We start from the raw sequence: 24,449 nt of genomic DNA, 5'->3' as shown, positions 1-24,449 counted from the left end.
CTTTCAGCCAATGGTAGGCGCCCGTGTCGCGGTGTCACACCTGGCGGCTCGCTGTGGTCTTGCCTCGCAGACTGGCAATGCACTTCTAACGAGGAGAAGGAGGGGGCTGCTCATGCTCCATTGTTGGAGGCCCACCTGCTAATCCCGGCGACGCACGAACTTGTTGGCACGTGAACTTGTTGCCTTAAACTTGTTTGCTCGGCCGCTTCTCTGGAATGCGCTTTCCTGCTTCTGCATTCCTCAATTAGCTGTGCTGCCATCCGATGTGGTCTGGGGAACTCGAAGCTATCGCAGGAAACAGCTCCATATCTAACAACGCGCTGCCCATATTTAAGCTAATATAAAATATAATAAAATAGGTTGGCGTAAGCTTTGAGGCCTTAGCGCTCGCAAAAACAAACTGCATAACCTACCGCGTACATATAGCGCATGCGAAATTTGGGATACGGCTTCGTAAACCACAAGCATGCAACACAGCAGTTTGGCGAAACAGCACGAGATGAATATCAAATTTGCAAGCTAGAACGTGTATATCTGTTGTTCCATGCAACAACTAAGAGTTCGGGGAATGCGACAGGCATAAAACACTCATCCGGCCACACATTCACAGTGCTCTCCGGCAATGTCGCCAATGGCTTTTGTGAACCATGCTGTAACCACGTAGATGCCCGACTTCATGGATGGTGTGTACGTAGCTCCTATGAGGCCAAGTGGAAGGTCCACGGTGTTTACGTTAAGTTTTATGTGCTTAACTTAACCCTCTTTTTTTAAAGCCCATCGGCGGTGTGCTTGACAAACGGACGAAGTGTTGGCATGAAGATAACCCCACGCATTGTCGCTCATTATCCAGCGCTCTGAGAAGTCAGCTGTCCGTCCCATTTGCAAAAACGGCAAGAGAATGAAGTCCTCTTTAATCATATTTGAGGCAGGTCATATATGGCAACTATCAAAGAACGTCGACGCTTTCACAAAACGTGAAAGAAGCTCTGCAAACACAACGTCGCCACTCGATGCCGCCGTACCAAAGCAAGGCTGGAGCCGGGATGTTTTCCAACCAAGCGGCGAGGCGCAAGCTTCCCGTTTTTCATGCTAGGTGGCGCTCCGACTTCTGCAAGTGGTCAATTGTTTGGACACCCAGCGGCACATACTTGTGACCCAAGTTGGCGAGAGGTTTATTGAAGACTAGCACATACCCTGTGAATTTGTGGCGCAGTCTGCTGAAGCGTCTGGTTCCTGTATGACATTAAAGCATGTTTCGATGCAGTTTACAAAGCCTTTATTTTATTATTACTGTGAAATTACTGTTATAACATCTTTGTGCTCGCTATGATACGCACATATGCTTTCCGCTCTTATTTGAGAAATGTTATTGGCCAAAGTTAAATCGATGCGTGACCCGTGTACAGTAGTTTGGTGAACCACTGTTTAGTTTCCAGTTTTCAGATTTCTACGTTAAAGTCTCTGACGAAGACCACCGGCGAGGGATTGGCGGCAGCGTACGTTACGGCACCGTAAGTGCGCGCGCCTCGTCATCAATCATGTGGTCTTTGGGCTGTTTTTATTTGTGCGTTTCGTATGGAAATGCACAAATGTATGTTCGCTTCACGCTTGTGCCTTACGGAGGTATGAGCCATTGCTCGCGGCCCTGCGGCGCCGCCGGTATCGGCCTACTGGGTGTTCATGTCGATGTGACGGACGCGAAAACATCCTGGGATCCTAGCCATGGACACTTCGCTGTAAGACTATGTTGACGATGGGTGTCAGTGTAAGCGAATAACTAGCCACCCAAGTTGGCGTGAAAGAGGTCTGAGGTGATATGGGGGTTCGCCATATTGAAATTTGAGGTGGGTCAACCTAAATGTGGAGGTTATACGGGGGCTGGCCAACCTGAATTGGGGGTTGGCCAAATCGAAATTTGAAGTGGGCCAACCTAAATGCGGAGGTGATAGGGGGGTTTTGCGGCGCTGGGTTATGTCTCAAACCCGGCTCCACATTCTAGCATGGCGGAGGCTTCGGGTTGAAGAAACCAGACGCTGGGAAATCGAAAACCAACAGGTTTACTGGCACTTGAAGAAAACTCATTTACATCGTTTAATAGGGACAACAGAAAAAAAAGTCAAGTGTTTAGCAACGAGCGTCTGGATGAGCCACGTTTCCATGACCCAGAACCGCTTGTGTTCTCTCCGCACCGTCATTACAACAGCTCTGTTCCAACCCTACCTCCTGGCGGTAGCCAATCACACACAGGTCACAACCCACCGGAATGACAGCCAATCGAGAAGCGCAAACAACACTGCCGCAGACGGAATATCGCACCGGCACCAAGTTCCAGTGGGCGCAAACGCCGAGATAGGGTCTAGCTGTGGAAATGGGAGATTAGATATTTTTGTCACAACTGGTCTTCTCCGCTGCTTCTTACTATAGGGCAGGCACCAGTTCGTGGTGGCTTTCTTCCGGGAATCGTCCATGAGCCATTCGCGTCGTCTCGGCCTCGCCTTGAGTGGCAATTCTTTCCCTTTGTGGCGCTTCTTCTCTCACGAGGGGAGCTCGTTACGGGAAAATTAGCAGCAGCGCCCAGCATCGCTCGGGAACTGTCCTCCGACTATCTTCCCAGCGTGGCTCTCGCATGCTACTCTTGCGTGTGACAAACAGCATGCTGTCAACTGCAGCCACAACAGGGTGTTGGCCAAGCTGAATTTGGGGGTGGGCCAACTTGAAGTTTCGGCTAGTCCAACTGCAATGTGAGAAACAAGCAAAAGCTAAGAACCGAGCCAAAGAATGCTACGCATTAGGAGACAATTATCTGAATGTCTGTAGCTTTTTCCTTTTCAGGCAACCTAAGCAGTGGTGTAGTGCCTCGAGTATACTTTTACTTGGCGTAGTAGTTCTGCGGTTTTTCTTCAACGCTGAGGCTTTTCTTTCGAGGAACCCGTAAGGGTTTCCTTTGTAGCAATTGCTACGAACGGGTGGATGTCTGATTTTCCCCTTTATACATTTACTTGGCGCTGTAAAGAAGTGCTTCGTGGTTTCAATGCGAAGTTGTAGTAAACGGATGGGTTTCGCGAACAATGCGTGCCTCGCCATAACGACAGTCCGTTGCTTCCATTGAGAGAGGGTTTTGCCATGTATATCAGGACGTTGAAGGGAAAATGAGACATCCACGGGGGGCAAGCGGGATCAAATCCCGGCCACGGCGGCAGCATTTCTGTAACATAGCCGGGGCCGTTAGGCCACGGCAGGAACGAAACGTACGTACACGCCTGGGAACGAGACAGGTAAAACTCAGCCTTTATTGTCAACAGCGGGGTGGTTATATAGTAATCCAGGAGAGAGGGGGAATGGAAAGGGGACATAGCGAGTTAGAAAGAAAACTTCACGCTTGCGCAGTGTGTAGCCCGCACTATGACACAGCGGCCGATATAACACTTCTTCCTCCTAAAATCGGTCAACAGGTCTCCTCGTCCTCGTAGAACGTCGTAAGACTTGAGCGGGTTCGCTTTGCACTACTGCTTCGGATGACGGAAGTGCCGGGAAGGCGCGGTCAGCATGATGATCCCCAACTGCAGGCGGCAAGGCAGATGCTTCCAGTCCCCCATCGAGCTGTGGCGAGGATTCCTCTGGCCTGAATGTAGCGCCGTCCGAGCACGCGTCTTCCGCAATGTCGGGTGACTGCGTTTCTGTAGGCCGACGACGCACCTGGTCCACGTGCCGCCGGACAATTGCTCCAGGTGTTTCTACTGTAACCATTCGGGTCCCAGATGTAGATGTCACATGTCCTGGTATCCATTTGTCTCCTGCCCCATAGTTGCGAACGTACACACGGCTCTCTAGTTGGGGCAGCCACTCCTGGTTATCAGACGGTGAGTCTCCACTACCCTTCGGAAAACACGTATCCAGGCGCGATCTAATCTGGTATCCGAGAAGCATCTGTGATGGCGACTTTCCGCTCTTCTGGGGTGTCCTTCTGTAATTGAGCAGTAGTCGCATTAGTTTGTGCTCCAGTTTTCCTTCCTTCAACTTCCGAAGACCATCTTTCACTGTTCGGACAGCTCTTTCGGCAGCCCCATTAGATTGCGGGTGGAAGGGGGCGGTCCTAACGTGCGATATGTTGTTGTTCTCGACAAATGTTGCAAATTCACGACTAGTGAATTGTGTTCCGTTATCGGAAACTATCGTTCTGGGCACGCCAAATCTGCTGAAAATGTCCCGCAAACAGTGGATTGTAGCTGTCGAGGTAGCTTGCTTCAAAGGAAGCGCTTCTATCCACTTGGTGTGCGAATCGATTAGCACAAGCACCATCTTGCCTTCTATCGGTCCGGCAAAATCCACATGGATGCGCGAGACTGAAGAATTTGTAGCTCTCCGAAATTTCGTTCCGTTTAGGGTCATAGTATTCATTCAAGGCTTTGATAACTTCTTCATAACTCAATGAGTTTGGCGCGCGGGGAGCCACCCTTCCGGCAAGGATTTGAATAGTCTGCGTGCTCAGTGCAGCCACAAGAAGTGCTCTCTTCTTACTTGACTCAACGATGCCATTTGCTTCGAAATACGCCTCGACTTTGACCAAGTACGGCTTCCACTTATCTGTGCTTTCGTCGAAGCTCGGGAGCATCTGGAAAGCCATGGAAATCGCTGGCACGGCTGTCTTCAGGGCCGGGGTGTCTGGCTCTGCCTTGACTGCGTGGGTGTCGTCTTGACTCGTCGCCACTGTAACATAGCCGGGGCCGTTAGGCCACGGCAGGAACGAAACGTACGTACACGCCTGGGAACGAGACAGGTAAAACTCAGCCTTTATTGTCAACAGCAGGGTGGTTATATAGTAATCCAGGAGAGAGGGGGAATGGAAAGGGGACATAGCGAGTTAGAAAGAAAACTTCACGCTTGCGCAGTGTGTAGCCCGCACTATGACACAGCGGCCGATACAACAATTTCGATACGGGCGAAATGCGAAAACACCCGTGCACTTAGATTTAGGTGCACGTTAAAGAACCCCAGGTGGTCCAAATTTCCTGAGCCCCTCACTGTGGCGTGCGTCATAATGAGATCTTGGTTTTGGCACGTAAAACCCCATAATTTTTTTAAGACATCCGCCCAATCGTTGCAGTTGCTACAGAGGAAACCTATACGTGTTCCTGGAATGCAAGACCTCGCAGTCGAAAAAAAAAAAAAATTGTGCTGATCCTGAATTCGGGACCACCGCCTTTCCGGGGCAGCCGCTTTACCATCTGAGCTAACCAGGCGGCTAGCATATGGCAGGGCGAAGTCGAATTTATCAACAACTCGAAGGCAAAGGCAAGAGTTCAACGGAAACCCGCAAGTTGGACAGAAGTAATTAAATGGAAAACGAGACATCTACCCAATCGTAGCAATTGCTAAAAACGAAGCCTATACGGGTCTCGCACTTGGAATCTCGCACTTGGAAGAAAAATTCGTCCTGGTCCGCGTTCGAGTCCTGGACCAGGAGGAGTTTTTCTTCAACTGACGACGCGCGGCGTGCGCCGCCCCTGTGTCGTTTTGCGCATGCGCTCGGTGCCGCGCGGAGCATGAGCGTGTTTCCTCTAAGAGTGCACCGACCCGTACACCAGTATTCTCGTCGCGCACAGGATCTGATTGCACAAATCTCAGCGACAACATAGGGAACGGATAGAACCATGCAGCGTTAACATTCGAGAAAATTCCGGTACAGAAAGGCGCGACTTGCACTGAGCCAAAGTAAGATGGTCACCGGAAAAGACGCACAAGTATGCGTGACAATATGAACCAAGGATATATAGATCCGCAAGTATGGAATTTTTGAGAATACGGAGTCTGTACGATGCGGCTTTCATATAGTCCATATGTGTATATGGAAGCCGTAAAGTATGTAGGACTCCTTAGACATGGGAATTCGCATGGCTATTTTCATACGAGACTATTAACATATTTCGCATCGTGCGTGTTTCTCCAGACAATACATGCTTTCGTGATACGAAAAAAAGAACTTCAATATGTGGTAGAAGATAAACTTGGGCTAGTTGGTGAACGCTCGTACTTGATAGAAACAGTGCTACAAAAGACGAGTATGAAGAAAGATAATCATACACGCGAGCGTGTGTAGCTATACCTTTCCTTGTCCTCGTCTGTTTTAGCGCCATTTTGTCAGTTGCGTTTTCGTTATTGCCGCTTTGTAGTGACGGTGAGGAACCAGTCAGTGCCGAACTTTTAGTCACGAATCTAACGTTTTATTGGGCGAACTTGTGCACCCTCTTCCCCCCCCCCTCCCCCGCAGAAAAATAAAGAAACAAGTAACACTTGGAGTGCACCTGGAGTACACTCGCAGTAGCTGCAAGCACACTCGTCGGTCATCGAAATATGATCCCCGGGTCCAGTGCCTCGGCTGTTTACACATGACTCATCGTGCATAACAGGAAGGAAGGAAGGAAGGAAAAAGTGGAGAAGGAAAGGTAGGGAGGTTAACCAGTTTACCTTAACCGGTTCGCTACCCTACACATGGGAGAGGGATGGGGGAGATGAAAGATGGGGAAGGGGGAGAGGGAGAGAGAGCACATAGCACAGCACACACACATCGTCCGTTGGAGTCCATCAATCTGGCATGGTACGCGACATCACTCTCACAGCCGCTTGTCCAATCCCGTCTCTTTCAAAAACCGAAGTATTCCCTTTGTCGCCTTCACCTGCGATGCCTTCTGTCGGCGGCATGTGAAAATCGTGTCGAGGGACAATGGTCTACTGTCAAGGTTCGCTAGAACAGATGCCAGGGACTGTCGTTGAACATTATATTCAGGACAGGAATCGCTGGCGCTCGTGTACGTCCCAGAATGCACACCACTGTTCACGTCGCGCGCACATTCTGATTATAGAAGATTATTTCGTTAAAAAAATAATCAACGATTCTTATACTCGCAAATGCGAAATTTGAGCGCAGCTCTATACGTGTTTTCATTTCACGATATACTGAGGCATCGCACCGATCACCACACCGGCTGGCAAAGCCGCGACGAGCGGCGCTATATATAGACTGGCCACACAGCTGCCGCTTCCTGGCAGCTGCAGCTTACGCAACCGTATAATCTTTACCGGGAACCGCTTGCGGGGAATGCCATGCGAGAAGGCGAGCATTCTGGTTCTTTTTTTATATCCCCCGCTGCTGCCGTGAATGCGCAGATGAGAGCGCCATCTGGTGGTGCTTCAAGGAAGTTATTCAAAAGGCGCAGCGCGACTGAGACGGAGACAAAGCAACACAAAACCATATGGAAAGCGCTGAAAGAAATATGGTGCAGTAAATCTGATTTGGGTGAGCTGGTTCATACAACGCCTGTGATGTGGTTTTGTGTTTCTTTGTCTCAGTCTCAGTTGCCTTTTGAATAGTTATGAACCAAATCGACCAAATTAAGTTCTACTGCACTTCAAGATGGCTTCCTCCGCTTTCCTCCTTATGCTTCCGCTGCACCCTCCTCCTCCGCTTTCCTCCGCGCTCTCTTCGCTCTCGCCGTCCTTCATCCTTTGCTGCGCTCGTTCGCTCGGTTACGCCGAAGTACGACGCCGAGGCACGCCGACGGTCAACGCAGAAACGGGCGCCTAAAAGCTGCGCTCTGAAACCGGCGACAGCATTCGAGAAAGTTACGATGCATGTATAATTGGCGCGCCTTTGGTCGAACGATAACTTTGTAACAGTGCATAGTAGGTGATAAAACGGTCACCTGAAAAGGATAAACAGTGAACGCGCGTCACTATGCTCTGAAAGCACTGTGAACCTTGTAAACATCTGATGAAAGGACACAGCTCACAATTGAGAGAAGATTATTTTAGCACACTCAAACATTCTGTATGACGACAGCATGTTGGAATACCGGAAATAACTGAATATTTTCGCATGTTGTATACTGTAGGTATCTGTGTGTTACGTAGCCTCGTGTCATGCAGCTTTGCAGAATCTGCATATACCAACTGAAATATGTGTTTTTGCGCCCCCCCCCCCCCAAAAAAAAACATTGTTGTTGCAATTATGTCAACAATGCAGCAAATAATTTTTTCCACGCCTGGGTGGCACTCGGAAGCAAAGCGAATGCAACTGAAAGAAGCACTGCGTGGGGGCGTCATTAATAAAACAGCTTAAGATAAACAAATAAATACCGCGGTTTGAGACTAACTGCGCTACTAGTTATACCTGCACAACGAACGCGGTGTCAGTGGCGGGGCAGAGCCGCTCATGCGGAGGAAGCGGCGTCGTAAAGCACCTTGTTCGACGCTGCCTGCGCCCAGGAGTCCCGCCGTGTGGGACCCCGAGTTCGTGGAGAACTTCATGAAACCCGAGCTGGCCTCGATGCTGTGCCTGCTGTACCCGGCGTACCGGGACAACGCCCTGGCCCGGAACCTGCTGCGCGACCGCATCGTCGAGTGCGCCCGGCTCTCCTGTCAGTCTCACTGCCTGACGCTCGTCGACATCCGAAGCCGCTCCTGCGACCTGACGCGCCTCGACGAGATCCTGCTCAACGCATTCTTTAAAGGTACGGTCACGCTCTCCTTGTCCTTCCCCTCGAGTGAAGCGACGGGGTTTATTACTGCGACACCGCGCTATAGGTGCCTATTGGGCATTAGTATATTCGCGAGGAAAAATTGACTTGACACACTATAGGTTTTTAGCCAATGGAGGTGATTGACATTCAAATTATCGTAGTTTGGGTTATATGACGAAGTCCACTGGTTCCTCGACAGTTGCATGTACCTTACGAAAGAGACATTTCAGCATTAAACACACACACACGCACACACACACATGCACGCAGGCACTTCAACCTTTCTCATCGCTAAAGGTGTCGCCGCGTATCCTTGACGCGGCATAAGGAGAAGTACAACCTTCGAATGTGAATGTAATACTAGTGGGTTAACTTCCTTTTGGCTTGTTACGCGAAGGTCGGCTCAGAACAGTGCTTGACGAAGTTTGCTACGACCCAGAAAGTGGGCAGATGGGCACGCCGAACGTCAAGCATGTACGAACGTGAAAGCACATTCGCGTAATTTGTTGTTGTCGGCGAGTTGTTTGCATAATTGATTTCTCTAGAGTAGATGGCACATCCAGAAAGCAAATGAACGTCTGAAGCCTACTTGTTGGCATCACTTGCATCTCTTCAGGGGCACATCCGTGACAGAAAGGTCAAGTGCCGAAATGAGCGCGTTTTCTTCCGGTGGCAGTCTTGTGGAGCTAAAAACGGCATTGTTTAGTTTCATTTCGGAAATAGTCCCACAGGAAAAAGAGAAAGTAAAACACGAGAACGCAAGCACCGACATCTTTTTTTTAATTGTTCAAATTTCAGCCCAAAGGCCCGAAAGGGTCTTGCGCTTCAACCAAATGAAGAAGGACCTTTTGCTCACCATCGACTGGAACTGCCCTGATGTGGCGATGTCACAAGTCTTCTTGAAGGATCCGTCTTGTAAATTCCAGGTGAGCAACATAGGGGCGCTGACGTGCAACGGAAGTACGCGGTTAGCAATGAACCATTCGCATCTGTTGGTTTTGGTATGTGCATAAAGTGGCTCACAAAAGCTGCAGCATATAGAAGACAAAGGCGATAAAAGCAATTAACGTTCCATGATGGATCAAGAAGTGCGTACTGCACTTTCAGGTGTGCAATGCATTAAAGTACTGTTGTATTTTCTCTGTTTTAAAAACAGCCGCGAGCGGGTGTATGATGCCTTTCGGGCAAGCAGCACATCGCTTAATAAAGGGCCGGCGATATTTTGACCATGTCAAGGCAATGGAATATTTAGGTTCTCCCTTGTCACGCGTCTGAATTGTTCCGCAAGTTCGAAAATAATTTTAACTGAGCAAGAAGGCGCAAAAACGAAACCGACACCTGGCCAAGCAGCCGAGCAAACCTCTTCGTGTGACGTATATGACCAGCGGGGGAGGCGCGCAAGGCATGCCGGTTTCGCCCGCGGGGCGTACGAAACCGGCCGACAGCGAACGCTCGGCTGATTCGTGACCGCGTCGGACTTTCGGGTAGCAAGGTCAGCTGCACCAGCTCTTCGGATCTGTCAAACAGTGACAGCTGCGATTATGACGACGCATTCGACCCGCCACCACGAGAGCCGCCCGCCACCACGCCCATGCTTAACAGTATCGCGCGGCAACATGAGTGCCAACCAAGGGTAGTCCAAACCTCTGATTTTACACGGGCTGCTTGTTATTTTAGGTGTTTTGCCCCTTCTCAGGGAAACGCTTCTCATAATCACTTTAGATGTGGAGCACGACCTTCCGCATTTGCATCCCGCGCAAGAACGCCGCTGACAGTCCCAATCCCCGACCGGTGCATTTGTTTGCGCCGGCACGTGCAGCGACCGCTCGTTCAATTCCCTTGAGATGTAATGCTAGCCACTCATCGGTGAAATCAATTAATGTAGGGACATATCAAAACACGCAGATTTTGTGCATGTGGGCACTGTTGCATCAGTCGAGTCGCGCTGATGTGAGCGACCACGCATTTCCGAAAACAGCGAGCGGGAGACTGTATACATGCAGTACGGCCGGGGCGTTGTTAAGCTGCTACTTGCCATTCTTCGTATTTTCTTCATGCACACAATTAGTGTGTTCCGTAAAGTACACATAAATTAGGACGTCGTGCGTGTGATCGTTCATTTAAAGAATGCGCCGTGTTCGCTCGACGCAACACGGTCGCTCGATGCAAAAGCAAGTGCTTTTGCAAGTGCTTTTGCATGAGCGGCCGCGGCACTATTGACACCGCCGGTAGCTGAACGAAGCGATTGTTTAGGCTGCTCTATCGAAGGGGCCTCCGCATGCTGCCGATTTTGGGATTCGAGGCAAAATAGTGCATCTCGGAAGCTAAATAATGAGTCAGCATAGTAATACGTAAAAATACAGCCATACGTAGTCATATTTAATTTAGGGAAGTGCCGGCGAGTGCGACTGGCGGCCTTCGAGAAGGGCAACGTATAGCCATGTCAATACTGCATGCTCCGTGTCCACTTCTCGCTTTTTGCGCGTGCACTGTACGAAATGGGAAATGGTTTATTTCAAATCCGTATACGGTCAAAACTGAACTACAGAATCAGTTTTCTTCATCGTAACGCGTCTTAATTAGCTTCCGGGCTCAGGTCCGCCAGCAGAAGACGCATGAACTCCGCGGCTGTGCCATATACGCAATCGGCATCTGCTCAAGCTGCGTTACTGCGTTATTACTCGCAGCGCGAAACTCGAAGGACCGCTCAGCGGCGTTCAATTGGATAATATTGCTTTCGCATATTCGTAACTCATAAGAAGGGCTTAGGTGTCCTCTGATGTTTATTTCTTTCGAAGAACATCTGGTTGGTAATACCTTCTGAGATGTGCTTTCATGACTCTGTGGGACGGCAGGTGGACCGAGACATCTTCGAGGAGGCCCTGGTTCGTCCGGACCGCGAAGAGTTCGTGCATATCTTCCTGGCGCGGGGATTCCGCGTCCACAAATACCTGACGCCCAGGCGGCTCAAGCAGCTCTTCAAGAAAGTCCAGGGAGAGCAGTTCTTCCGCTCTGTCTGCTGGGAGGGCGCCCTGGGACGCAGCCCGGTAGGTGACCTCTCTTCGCTATATTTCTGCTTCTCAGTGCAGCGACGACTGTGCCTAGACTGTTTGCAGTTCATTGCCAGATTTACCGCTTCAAGCTATAGCCTTGCTGCCCGAAACTTTGACGCTGCGACGCACTTTTTACCATCCACCACCACGAATTGGTGGAACTGGGTGCGAGAACGTCATGGTGCGGGCACCACCTACGTTTCCTCTTCGCCTCGTTCCTGGCCCACTAAGCTTAAAACGCTTTTAGAGGGGCTTCCATTTCCGATTAAGTTGCATTGCACAGGTTACTCTGTACTGACGGAACGGGACACGAAACGGTTTTGCTATGTAAACAAACAACATTGATTTACTAAGGGAAACTTGGGCGTTGGTTTGGTGTGTTTCTGCATTCTTTCGTTTTGGCTTTAATCACGCGACTGTTGCTGTACTTTCTATGACCTGCCTTGTTATTGTGCTATCGATTATACGGACTCCCGAGGCGCATTCGCGTCGTCGGCGCCGCCGTTGTCGTGTGCTCCCGCTCGCTGGCGCATGCGTGGTACGCGCGCGGAGGATTATACTTTGTCTCGCACTATTTTGGCAGCGAAGTGTACGCTATAGCGGGAATCAACGAATCAGGAGTGCTATTCTGTGACAGTGCTGTGTTCCTCCGCCGTGGAGCGTCGTCTGGAGTTCTTAAAAAAAAAAAACGGCCGCATATTTCACGAAAGGCGTAGCATTGATAGCGACAGCCAATTTTGAAACTACAGAAGTAAGGTTCACAGTATTATCGGTCGTATAAATTGCTGCAAGTACTCGCGTACTAATTAAATTGACGAGTATGGTTTCACGCGCGCACAGGCAAGCATGATTAGATCTCACCCGACGACCGCGAGCACTCGCCGTCACAACGCTGGCGTGATGCGTCTCCGAAATTTGAGCTCATGCGACCTCCAACACTATTAGCGGTGAGGACTTAAGACTTTAACGCCTGCGGCAACTTGTGATGTGCCTTCGCGAAGATTCAATCTTCTTTTCTTGGAGGTTTCAATATCATTTCTCAAGTTGCATCGCACTGTATGTTTATCGGTCTTCTCGGCGAACATTTAGCCGTTGAAAATTCTTAGTCAACTGCATTCATTACTTGGTACGTGCTAAAACAAACATGAGTATCTGTCAAGCTTTTCTTTAATGCGCTTTTTACCGTTACTTGTACATTACAGTGAAATTGCCAGTCTGTAGCATCTTCAAGTTCATAGATCAGAGCTTCATGGCATTAGCCGGGCAGCGCGCGAGCGTCTCAGTGCGCACTTTGTGCTACTCACTGAATATTGCATGTAGCTCCGACGCCGTAGCAGAAATATTTCTAGCATAAGTGCTTGCTGCACACCCGAGTTGTAGCCGACGGCTGCTTGTCGGTTCAAGGTGTCGCGATCCAAGCTTCGCGCAGCTTGTCCTGTAATTACGTGTGAAACCTGACACCGGGTTCAATTGCGTGTGTCCGACACTGCGGCACTTAGCAGTAGCCCAACATGTTGGACACCTTCAAAAGCAGCCGATACCTATTATAGTGCTTTTAAGCGTTGTCAAGGAGACACGCGAAGCGGGAAAACTTCCCCACTTGCTCTGAACCGCAGCGCATGTGGGACTTTAAACTTGCGTTCGCAGATCGCTTCGGCGCTTCCGGAGCAGCCGACGCGGCCGCTGTGTCGACGTGATCCCTCATTATACGTCACGCCGACGGCAGCGCCAGCTTTTCCAGTGGTGGAGCTCGGCAGAAAATACAACGCACGTGAAGCGATGAGCCATCTCGGCGCTTAGTTTCGTGTTTTGAGTTCCCACGCTGTTTGGCTGTTCGTGCGTGCGGCGCTCAACCACGTCGTGCTCATTGTGTCTGAACATTTCTGCGGCCGCGCTTCTATAAAGAATCCTTATGTTGTAAACAAACAGGCATAGTATATGCAGTACATTGCAAAAGAGCAGACTAACAGTGGCACTTCTGTCGGCATCTTCGCGATCACCTGCTCTATGTTGTAGATCTCTCGCGCAGCCGCATGCGGTTGCGATAGCCGGTGATAAGACTTCCGCAAATATATGCGCCGACCCCGGTGTCGGGTATAAACACGGCCTGCGCGCCGTGCGCCTGGAGTGGGGGCGGGAGAGGGTGAGTGTGCTGCAGCTGTTTGACGTGCTGTTTGTTTCTTCAGTTCCGTTGTAAATAATGAAGTGTTCGATTTTATTGCGATAGCAGTTGGCATTCCAGGCGAATTTCTGCCGTCGGCGTCGCCTTAATGTCCCGCATTCCAAGGGCGATAACATCGTGGCCGCGCGCCGTATGCTGTATGTGCGAATGAAATCGTGCGAGGGTGAGTCGGCGATGGCGGATTAATCTCGCGCGCGCAAGGGAGAGAAGTGGAGAGGCGGCGCGCCGTCTTCAGTCGTGCGCAAGGCACCGGGAGGGGCGTATACGAGGGGATCGCTCAGCCAGTGCTTACGGTACAAGGTAGATTTTGAAGGAAAAAGAAGATTAAAACAAAACGTGTACAGCATACCTAATTAAATCAAACAGGCTAGGTGACTATTTGTCACCGCCCCGTCTCAAAGGGATGCAATTAAATCATCATCACCATCATCATCATCATCGCAGGGGCGAGGAGGGTGGGGGCGGGCTTCGGTAGCTGCTGCGCATGGCGCCGCCGCGCGGGCCTTATCTTGAAAGCGATCTGCGATGGGGACAGAGTGCACCGAGTGCTGATAGCTGCTGATAGCTTCGTGTGCGCTGTGCTTTCGACGCTTAGTTCGCGTTCATGAGAGGTGCAGCACGAAGGTGAATTCGCTTGCTGCTGCGTCCGCGCTTCCTCACTCGAGCGTTTTGACAGCGAGTTTCCGTGGTCATCGAGTGAGGTTTAAAAAAAAATTATGGAAATGAAAATAACAGAAAGAGATGAAGTCACCTTAAAATGGTGACGATTACTCCTTTTCGCATAGCAGAAACAGCAATATGAAAGTAAGACGTAGTAAGAAAATGAAAAGAAGCCGCATCATACGGCCAGAAATCCACAGTACACAGTACTATACACCCATGAACATATAAATATTAATGGCAAATGTAAGTCGCACCATAACGAGTTCGTAAACAAAATCACAAACCCACCCAAGCGGCAGCATTGTAGACTGCAATGGGCGTATAAACAGATGAGGAATTACAGAGTTAGAATAATGTACGCACAGAATACAAAAAAAAGCTTAACACGTAATATACAAGCGCTAATAATTACAAATAATAAAGCAAGTTATAATTACATAGTGTGACTATTCAGTGCAACACCTAGTACTTGTTAAGGATGCCAGTGTCTTCGTAGAAATTTTCAAGTGCATTCAATGCTTTTCGCTGTGCTATTTTCGACGTCCATGGGCCCAGCAATTTTGCGAGGGAGAAAGGTCGGTGAGGATCACTGGAGTGTAGCTCTTGTTCTAACTGCCATCTTTGCGTCGCGTATATGGGTTATTCGAGGAGTAGATGGCAAAAATCTTCATCGTCGTGCTCACTGGAGCAAGCCGGGGAAGGAGCCCGTTTTGTGTGATATAGGAAACGTTAGGTGTAGGCCTGCTGTCCCAAGGCGCAGTCGATGAATTAGTGTCTCTGCATTTTCGAAAGTTCTGCATCGGGCTGGTGTTTGGGTTGAGGGTCCACTTCATGAGGAATTGATTGCCGAGTATTTTCATTAAACCACGTTGACATACACAAGTCCTTTAGTACTCTTAATGTGCGTTGCGTGTCCATTGGTGATAAAGGGATGAGTTGAAATTCTGCATCTTTATGAGCCGATTTCGCCAACGAGTCCGCTAATTCGTTGCCTGCTATACAAGCATGTCCCGGCGCCCACTGTAATATCACTTCATGTTTTCTTTCATTTGCCAGAGTTAAACTGTTGAGCACTGCGTATCTTATTTGTGCGTGTGGTTGGCTGTCAACAATATATTCAAGACATGCTAAAGCCGGTAAGGAGTCCCATATGTTTTGATAAAATAAGTGGCTTAGATACTTGCCACTAATTCCGTTATTGATGGCGACGACGCATGTCCTAGTTTACAAGCGTGCTCTACCTGTAAGGACATAAGCTGCAGTCGCACATTCTTTGATTACAGAGCCGTCTGTGTAGATGTGAATAGGTTTCCGGTGCTTGTTCATGCTTGCGTGCGCGCGCTCGAGACTTCATGCTTGTTCATATAATTAATAAGCGAATGTTTACAACATTATAGGGCCGATAAAGCTACTATCCTTGCTTTGTATAGCTGTCTACTAATTTGCTATTGCAATGGAGGCTTCACCTTGTTGACGAAACCGCTTCTTTTTTTGTTTCACTGATGCGTTTGGCAAACATTTTGGACTAGCTGGTAGCAGCAAGGCACCGCCCTCTACAAAGAAAATCGGTGAAGCGGACCAAGCAATCCAAGAAATAAACGTACTACTTAGCCGTTTAGCACATGGAAGAGCAATTTTTGCAAAGTAACTTTTGCAAACTCAGTCACGTGTCTTAACCTTAATTGCTTGCTCAGAAAATTCGCTCCGGTGGAGTTTGTCAGGGTCAAAATTATGCAAATACAACGCACGTGTCATGGTTCATGTATTCATTCTTGGTTCATGTATACGACATGTCTCACTTGCTGATATTTTCGCCAAATGTTTTCATTGCTTTCTAAATAGGACTAATTATATCTTCTTAAGTCTGTCCGGATCTTAGGCAATCCTCTTGCCGGTTACGCACTGTGCTTAACGGGAACGACGAGCCGTTCTTATAATAGAGAACTAAACTAAATCAAATCGTCTGCTCTTTTGACCTGTACCCATGTATAACCTATTAACATTGTTCGGCGCCAACATTGATTGACCTGTACTACGCGTGTTTGCATACAAACCTCACCTTCTATAACCGGGTCGATCTCTCTCGCGTGATACAGTTCTCCAAGCTGGGCAAGCACTTTGTTGACACCGAGCTCAACTGGCTGATCGAGACACTGACAGGCCTGCACAACTTCGTGGACAGCCAGGAACTGTCCATGAACGCGGCGGGCATCTACACCCTGGACCCCAGCGCGGCCGAGCGCAAGGCCCTGGCACTGCTGGCGCTGTGGTGCGCGTTTACGCAGCGCACCGCGCTGGGCAAGCGCCTGTGGCAGTGTTGCGACCAGCCCATCCACCTGGCGCTGCTGGTGTCCATGACGTACGGACGGCTGGCCAACCTCGTCCACGAGGGCAACACCAAGAAGGACCTGTCGGACGCCTGCGAGTGAGTGCTGCATGCGCTTGGCCCTCACTGCACGTGCCTCTGTGCTCGCTCGCTAAACGTGTGGTCGTTCAGTTCACGAATAATATATAGCCACGAGGGCCAGTATGCGCGAACGTTTATCGGGTATTGACATCTGCAGTGAGACATTTAGCGCGTCTTCTATTGCGATAGCAATTATGTCCAAGTGCAATAATAATAATAATAATAATAATAATAATAATAATAATAATAATAATAATAATAATAATAATAATAATAATAATAATAATAATAATAATAATTACGTATTATATATAATATAATTATAATAATAATTAGTCCAAGTGCAATAACATCCTGTCGCGCACCGCGCTCCCTATGCTGTGGGTGCGAAGGAAAGTGCGAAGTGGCGCCGAGAAGGTTAAGCTGGATCCACACAACGGATGCAATCGCGGGTGAATCAGTCACGTGACATGTGACGTGCATGGGGTCCCTTGGCGGCTAGCATTCCCACGACAGAGGATGACAGCCAGGACGGAGAAACCCTAATTCCCGAGCTCACAGAATCGTGGGTGACAGTGCAAGCTCGTGGGGCTGATTTGTCTTTCCAGCGTATACCACGAGGTGCCTCGAGCGGATTGGGAGAGCATGGCGGGAACGGGTCACGTATGATGATGCGATACGCAGTCCGCAAGCGCAAATCGTGATTTGCCCAGTCGTGGGGATACAGCTTTATGGTGCCTTGGTACGCGTTCAACGCTGGAGGTTACGTGATCAAGCGTGTGCTAGAATAACAGAGCTCTAGCCTATAGCTGTGGCTGTAGCCTATACGTGGGCCGTGCGCCGTATCTTGGTGGTAGCCTGTGGCGGGTGCAACGTTTGAGGTCGAGCCGAGATGGCCCTTGGTTCGCACAGTGTACCCGCGCAACTAGTGTTAGAGGTCGCGTAATCTCAAGATTTGCAGGCGCGGTGAAGCGATAGACGAAGAGTGCGCTCCCCTCCCTGCTGTCGGCGCTCTTTATGACACCAGCGTTGTGACAGCAAGTGCTCGCGGTCATACAGTGAGATTTGTTCGTGTTTGCCTGCGCGTGCAGACACCATTCTTGCTAATTTAATCAGTAAGCGAATGCTAACTGCAAATTATATGGCCGATAAGACTACGAAACTTACCTTGTGTAGTTGTATAATTTGCTGTCGCTATTAGTGTCTTGCCTTTCGGGTCAAACTGCGACCGTTCTTTTTTTAACGCTGTGCGCGTTGCTCATGTTCCATTCACGGCCGTAATGCACACATTTCGCTGTGCTGCTTTATGCACAGGCATGCGACCAGCGTGTGCTATCGAGCGCCTGTAGGTGCGTACGAATAGTTCATGCAAGTCCCTCGCCAGTTTCGCTGCTGCCAGCTGTATAGACCTCTCCCTGCGTACGTCACGCATGACCGGCTACGTCACAGTGTTACGTCACCGGTGCACGTGCAGTGGCTGTGTTTGACAAAACAGCGCCTCCGCCAGCGCTCGGCAGGGTGCAGTGGCACAGCGCTTGGTGTGCCACTGTGTACCCACTGGGTACCCAGTCGTCGATTTAGGCACCACTGGCCTCCTTGAAGCCCTTGGGTTCAGCGGGAGCAGTGGAAAAGTAAACATGTCCGCAATAGGGATTAGTAAGAGGCGATTGGAGGATTGGTGGATTGGTATACTGTGCAGGGTGTGATTCACCCTGCACAGTATAGGTTGTTATTAGTAAACGGAGCTATTTTATTCCTTGGCGGGAACACCTTCCAACAAATGAGGTGGTCGCGCTATGCATCTACACATAATACAATTTGCGCTAATACAATTTTATTCATAGTGTCTGCATTATTGTGCTTTATTTTTCGGACCCATGACTAGCCTATGACTACGGGTCCAAACAGTGTTGGACGCATTACTATTGTGTTCTCAAGGAGTAATGAACAATTTGAATTTGAAACTGGACAACTTATTCCGCAGTAGAACGGTATACACGCGCTGTAAGGATCATTTATGTTTCGTAACTCTTGTATTCCTGCTAAACCACAGCTTGGAATTTCAGAATCCTGCAGTAAAGTCACTTTCGTGAAACGAATCTTGGAAATGCACAACTGATCTACGAGGCTCGATCGATCGCTCTGTATAGGCTCAAATAGGTGCACATACAGCTCGCTGCGTGCTCCGTCAGTCTCAGAGTCAACAGAAACTCTGGCCATGCTGACTTAAATCACTTAATTTAATATGTCCCTCCGAATCGTTTCCCGCTTAGAAGATGCCAAGCCATACTAAGTACACCACTGGAGCGCCAACCACCAGAACAACCACCAGAAACGGCCGCCGAGCGTATGCCTGGTATATAACACGGAGCGCTCGCCTAAGCAAACATGCTGACTGCCCAAAGATGGTGCCACTGCCTACAGATGCCCTTGGGTTCAGCGAGAGTATGGTGTTCTAGTTCACTATAGCGAGAGCAGGGGAAAAGTAAACATGTCCGCAATAGAGATTAGTAAGAGGCGAGTAGAAGATTGGTGGAAGAAAAGTAGGGAAACGACAAAAAACGGAGACGTACAAAAGCAAAGTTCACAATAGGCGGTCAGAAAACTCGGTTCTGGGAGTTCATCGTTTTTTTTGTTTTGTTTTTCTTTAAATCTAGGTAGGACATTGGGCAGTATAATAGCAATAGCTTGGTTGCGCTACCCACCGCCCCGTTCCGAAGGGGATGCTCATAACATCCATCCACCCATCCATGTGGCGGTGGCCACAAAAGCAAAGGTGGCTATAACTACAGTGCCTAGAATACTGTAGTTAAAACCTACGGTGTTCGGTTGCCAGCCTTTAACAGCTAACGTTAGCTGCACGCGACAAACAAAAAAATAACGAGTTTGGGAACTGCTTAGACCGCTCTCTTTCGCATTATTTTACTGCACATTCAAGAGATAGCAAAGTCCTTCGAGCACTTAAAATCAAGCACTTATAAAAAAAAATTGTGGTTGGTAATGTTTTCTTAAATATAACTCGGGAGGTAAAGGGTTAAAGATATGTGAACGTAAAGCATATAAGTTTAGCTGCAGCACAGGGCATTACTTTCCTTGCTTCATAGGCAACCTCAGACATTGCGAGAATATATTTTGTGGTTTCACAAACACTTGCCTGCAAAAATGGACAAAACGCACGCGACTTTAGTCAGGCCCTCCCCCCTGACTTTAAGCACTGATCGGCTTCAATCACATGGAAACGCAGAACGTAGCCAAACGCGCCGCCGATGTTCGGGAGCCGTGACATCCCATCGGCCGTGTGGCGCCTCCGCGTCGGTCGCACCCTTGTGAGGACGGGCCATTTTGGTGTCGGGCTTCTGCTTTCTTCTCTTTCTTTCTTTATTGTCACTTTTTTTGCAAAGCGTCGGCGACAGCTGTCGTTGCTACGAACTTAAACACGGGAATCTGAGGCCCAGCGCAGACGCGAGCTCCTCTCGAAGCGCGAAGAGTCGATCGGCCAGCCTCGGCGCGCGCTCCTCCAGATTTTTGAGGGAACTGGCGTGCATCCGTTCTCGGTGGCTGTGGGTTTTCCGATGACATCCCCCGTTCGCGGAGCACCGCTGTCCCTCGATAATGGTGTTGCTACCGTGTGAAACGGCGGCAAAAGGCAGCAGGATAACTTTCAGTATGAACTGGGGGAGGGCAACTTGGAAGGCTGATTTTGAGCTTCTGTTTCTGGAAACTTTGCTCGGCACGAAGTTTCTAGCAAACTCATGTTTAGCGAATGGGCCCGGTAGGCATTGTTTAAATACTTAATTAGTGAAAGTTTCCTAATGATTGTGCTGGCGACGAGTGTGCAAATGCAGATGTCCGCCGCTGCTATAAAGCTCGGACAGCTAAAAAAAAATAATAATTTTCTCTTGAATTCTGTATCTGTAACAATCGGAAGCAGTTGTCGACAAGAGTTGACACACAATAGAGGCCCGCTACGGTCCGCTGTGCAGTGGAAGAACGCACCGCGGAATACGTCTGCGGTTCGCGCCAGGCAAACAATAGGGTGTGGCATTAGCGTGTGTCGAAACTGGAAGACATTTGGTGTCCCGCTCGGCGGCTGCTGCTTGTGTGGATTACGTGCTCCCCCGAGCAGAAGTATATGGAGCATCTATGGTATACGGACCATATCTTATACGGAGGGATTCCGCGATAAAACCACTTTTATTCTCCGCCTGAACTTGAGGACATGCAGTCCAAATTTGGCAATGCGAACTCCGCACCCGCCGGTTTCCTTTTGTGTCTGAACTACGAAGAAATTCAGTTTCTTTTCGCCGAGCCCGTAGTCCGCACACTCTTACTCACGTGTGTGTATGCTTAGGTCGGCTTGGAATGGAGCGTAGGTGTCGAAACGAGCGACCATTCTTCTGAGAAGGAGCGGGCCGGACACGGTCTGTTGGAAGGTCGGCAGCCTGCCAAGCGGCACGGCGTTCCGGTGAGACAACGAGATGCACACCGTGAAATATGCTGACGTGACTCAACCGCGGCCATCTTCCCCATCCCAGCGGCCTGTGCCGCTCTCCAAGAAGAGCCGCGGTGGCTCAGCTGCTGCTGCTCAGCGAGAGGTGTAGCGGGTTTAATTGGTTCCCGGCCGCGGCGGCCGCATTCCGAAATGCAAAGAACCCTTGTGCGCGCTTTCACTTGCCGCGCTTTCGGTGCACGTGCGTTAACGGGCCACTAAGAGAATTAAACAAAGTCTGAATCATTTTCGTAGTGTATTCTTTCGTAACTACTTTTACAGAGAACCTGTACATGACTAATGGCGTTTCTCACTGGCCGATCTGGAGCGGCCGCCGAAATTTCCGAGCGAGCGCTCGGGTTTCACAGATCCGAATCGGCCCGCGGAGCGCAAGAACGCTCCGTGGTAGGGTGCCTAAAACCCCTCAATTTTTCAAAAGTAGCGCCATTCTTATATCTTTCCGCCACCCCGCTCACCCTGGCGCTTCCTCCTCCACACCTCCTGTCTCCCCGGTCTCCTCCGCTCCCCCATTGGCCAATCTGTGTCACGTGGAAGCAGGCGCCGCGCTTTTGTATATTTTTTTCTTTCCAGAGCAGAGCAAGCGCCGCGCTTTTGTATATTTTTCTTTCCAGCGCGCTGCGACCTCCATTGTTGGGCCTGCGCGACGAAAGTACGGCAGGCAGACTGACGGAGTGCGTTAGCCGAGAACCTAATTGCGATGCCGTGCTGCTGCGCCTTCGGTTGCCGCAACAGACACAGCAAGGGCAAAAAGGTTTTTGCTTTGCCATCCCCCGGGCGCAACGCAAAGAGAGTGGATTCACAGGATGGGGCGGGTTGACTTCGAGGAAGTAGCAAAGAACGCACGGCTTCGTGAAGTGCCACGGCTCCTCACAACCTCTTCTTTTGAGCCTAGTTGACACCTTCCGCTTCGAAAAAGTATGTGTTCATGCTCTGCGTGGTTTTTAGCGCGTTGAAGTTGCCTTTTTTTTTTCGAATGTGCTCTCTTTGTTTCATGTAGTTTCGTCTTGCGGTGAAAGTGCACGCATCTGCAGCTGGCCTGTGACATAGAAGCGACTTTACACTGGGTGTGTTTTGAGCTCCACCAGAAGTTAGCACATTCTCGATGCTTTTGCAAGGCTCACTATGACTTATAGATGTAGTCTTTTAGCTTCGAATGTACGCCCGCATGTATTGAGGGTTTGTGGCGATTAACGTTTTTAACGTCCCGAAGCGACTAAAGCTCTGATGGAGGTCGTAGTGCATGGCTCCGGATAACTTTATCTAGGTCGCCAGGGGATGTTTAACGGGCACTTAGATCGTGGAGTCGTACGCGGGCCGGTAAATTCCTTATTGGCGTTTCATAATTCTCGCGTGGGCGCGCCAGTGCTGCTTTAGAAGTTGGCGCCTCAGCGCAATTGTATTTCTTCAATATATTTTATTTACTAGTTGTAACAACTTGTCATTATTTCGTACTATTGACGGCGCCTCCAGGGCACCAAAGCTGCAACGGGGCACCAAAGCTAGAACCATGGCTGGATGGGGCTCGCCGAAGCCTGTGCATGCCAAGGGAGTATAAGATAGGCTATGCGGACAGCCGATTTTCGTATGCGAACACTCCCTGCGCCGCCTGCTTTATTGTAATGTCACGTGCTCTTCATAGGCCTCCGTTAGTCGTTACATGTGCCCTCCTGGAGCAGTACTTGTAAAAAAAAAAAAACTATCTATCGTCACGATTACCAAAGCACGCACCCCGCAATGAAAAAAGCGGCCCTGTTGCCAGGCATCGCTGACCGCAGACAGTTGGAATCTCTCACGCGCCGGCCGAACAAGAGTATCCCGCAGGTACGTAAATGAACCTACGAAATCACGTACACATACTTTCACGCTGTCAAAACCTGAAACTTTGGTAATTACGCGCGTGTTTGAGCACACCGCGTGCTTGCGCCGTGTTTCAGCAACACGAACTCTCAACGTGCGCGCACTTTACGCCTTAAATACGCCTTGAATAATAGTCCTTTTCTCTATTTCTTCCACAATTCCAACACGACATGTTTAAGGCCAGTTACCGACTCACGAAGCAGCGTCTGTATTGAAAAAACTGCTCCGCAGGGCTTGAACAAGCTTTTCCGCGGATTTCTTCCCGTAGCGTTTTAGCCGTCGTCTGCTACGGCAGGCCCACCACCGGCGGCACCACCATCGAGGCCGCTCCGAGCGGAGGAGGAGGGAAGTGAATGGCGCTACTTTGGGAGATTAAGGGGCTTTAGGGGTGCCTAAAGTCCCTTGATGATTTGAAAGTAGCGACACTCTTTGAACTCTGCCGCCGCCGCGCGACCTCCTCGCCTCCTCCTCGCCCTTTGTGCGTTCCCCCCGCGGTAACCAATTTTGCCCCCGTTTTTCTGCACGACGATTGGACTCCCTGCCGTTGCCCTTGGAAACGCGCGGATCTTGAGTTTTGCTTGTGTTTTTCTTTTTCGTTCGCGCCATTTTCCTCCTCAGCACGGCTGGCTCGGCGCTTTAGCTCGGCGTAGCGAACGTTGTACGCCGTGTTTCCTGCGATATGTGCTAGCGCTATGCCGGGCTGTTGCGCATAACTGCAGCAAGAAGCCTGAAGATGGTTATGCCGTTTCTATGATACCACAAGGAAAGCGTGACGGCTTGCGCAGGAAGCAGTGGCTGCATGACAATGGCCGAAAGAACTTTGTTCCGACAAAGAACAGCGTTGTTTGCGAGCTGAGGCGTCTTTCTTATAGCTCGTAGCAAAGCATCCCGTAATGCTGCATTTTTTTTCATTCTTCCGCTCACCACGCTCATAAACGCTCACCAGCGTTTATGTTGCGGTTGTCCTCAGTATGCTTAATATTCCCCTCACACGTCGCGAACTGTTGTTATTCACTCGGAAGTGCAGCCTTATAGATTGTGCTTTGCGCCCTGAAAAAATGAGTGGCAAGTATACCCGTGTTATTGCAGGTGATGAGCGTTAGCTAGTCAACATTGAGTTTTTTTGAAGTTTTAAGGCGGAAGCTTTGAGATCTCTGTTTCAAGGTCGCCTTGTAAACTGGAGGTATCACGTGACCCAAGGAAGGCCAGAGGTGACCCAAATCATGTCCGCGCCTGCATAAGAGAATGATTGCCCAAGTTA

General features: G+C 49.7%; 1 protein-coding gene across 3 annotated transcripts in view; it reads left to right on the top strand.

The window, feature by feature from the left end:
- The window catches only part of LOC135919151 (transient receptor potential cation channel subfamily M member-like 2), a 203,169-nt gene that overhangs the window by 106,320 nt on the left and 72,400 nt on the right, over nt 1-24,449 (top strand). For all 3 annotated transcript variants that reach the window (XM_065452875.2, XM_070536273.1, XM_065452873.2), the window contains exons 6-9: nt 8,263-8,507; nt 9,315-9,442; nt 11,372-11,563; nt 16,511-16,839. In XM_065452875.2, coding sequence (XP_065308947.2) covers nt 8,263-8,507; nt 9,315-9,442; nt 11,372-11,563; nt 16,511-16,839 — 894 coding nt within the window. The remainder of the gene's footprint in view (nt 1-8,262; nt 8,508-9,314; nt 9,443-11,371; nt 11,564-16,510; nt 16,840-24,449) is intronic.

This window comes from Dermacentor albipictus, chromosome 3 (genome assembly GCF_038994185.2).
Source record: "Dermacentor albipictus isolate Rhodes 1998 colony chromosome 3, USDA_Dalb.pri_finalv2, whole genome shotgun sequence".
Taxonomy (NCBI): Eukaryota; Metazoa; Arthropoda; class Arachnida; order Ixodida; family Ixodidae; genus Dermacentor; species Dermacentor albipictus.
The sequence above is the reverse complement of the archived record's forward strand: the minus strand, read 5'-3'. Positions and strand labels throughout refer to the sequence as shown.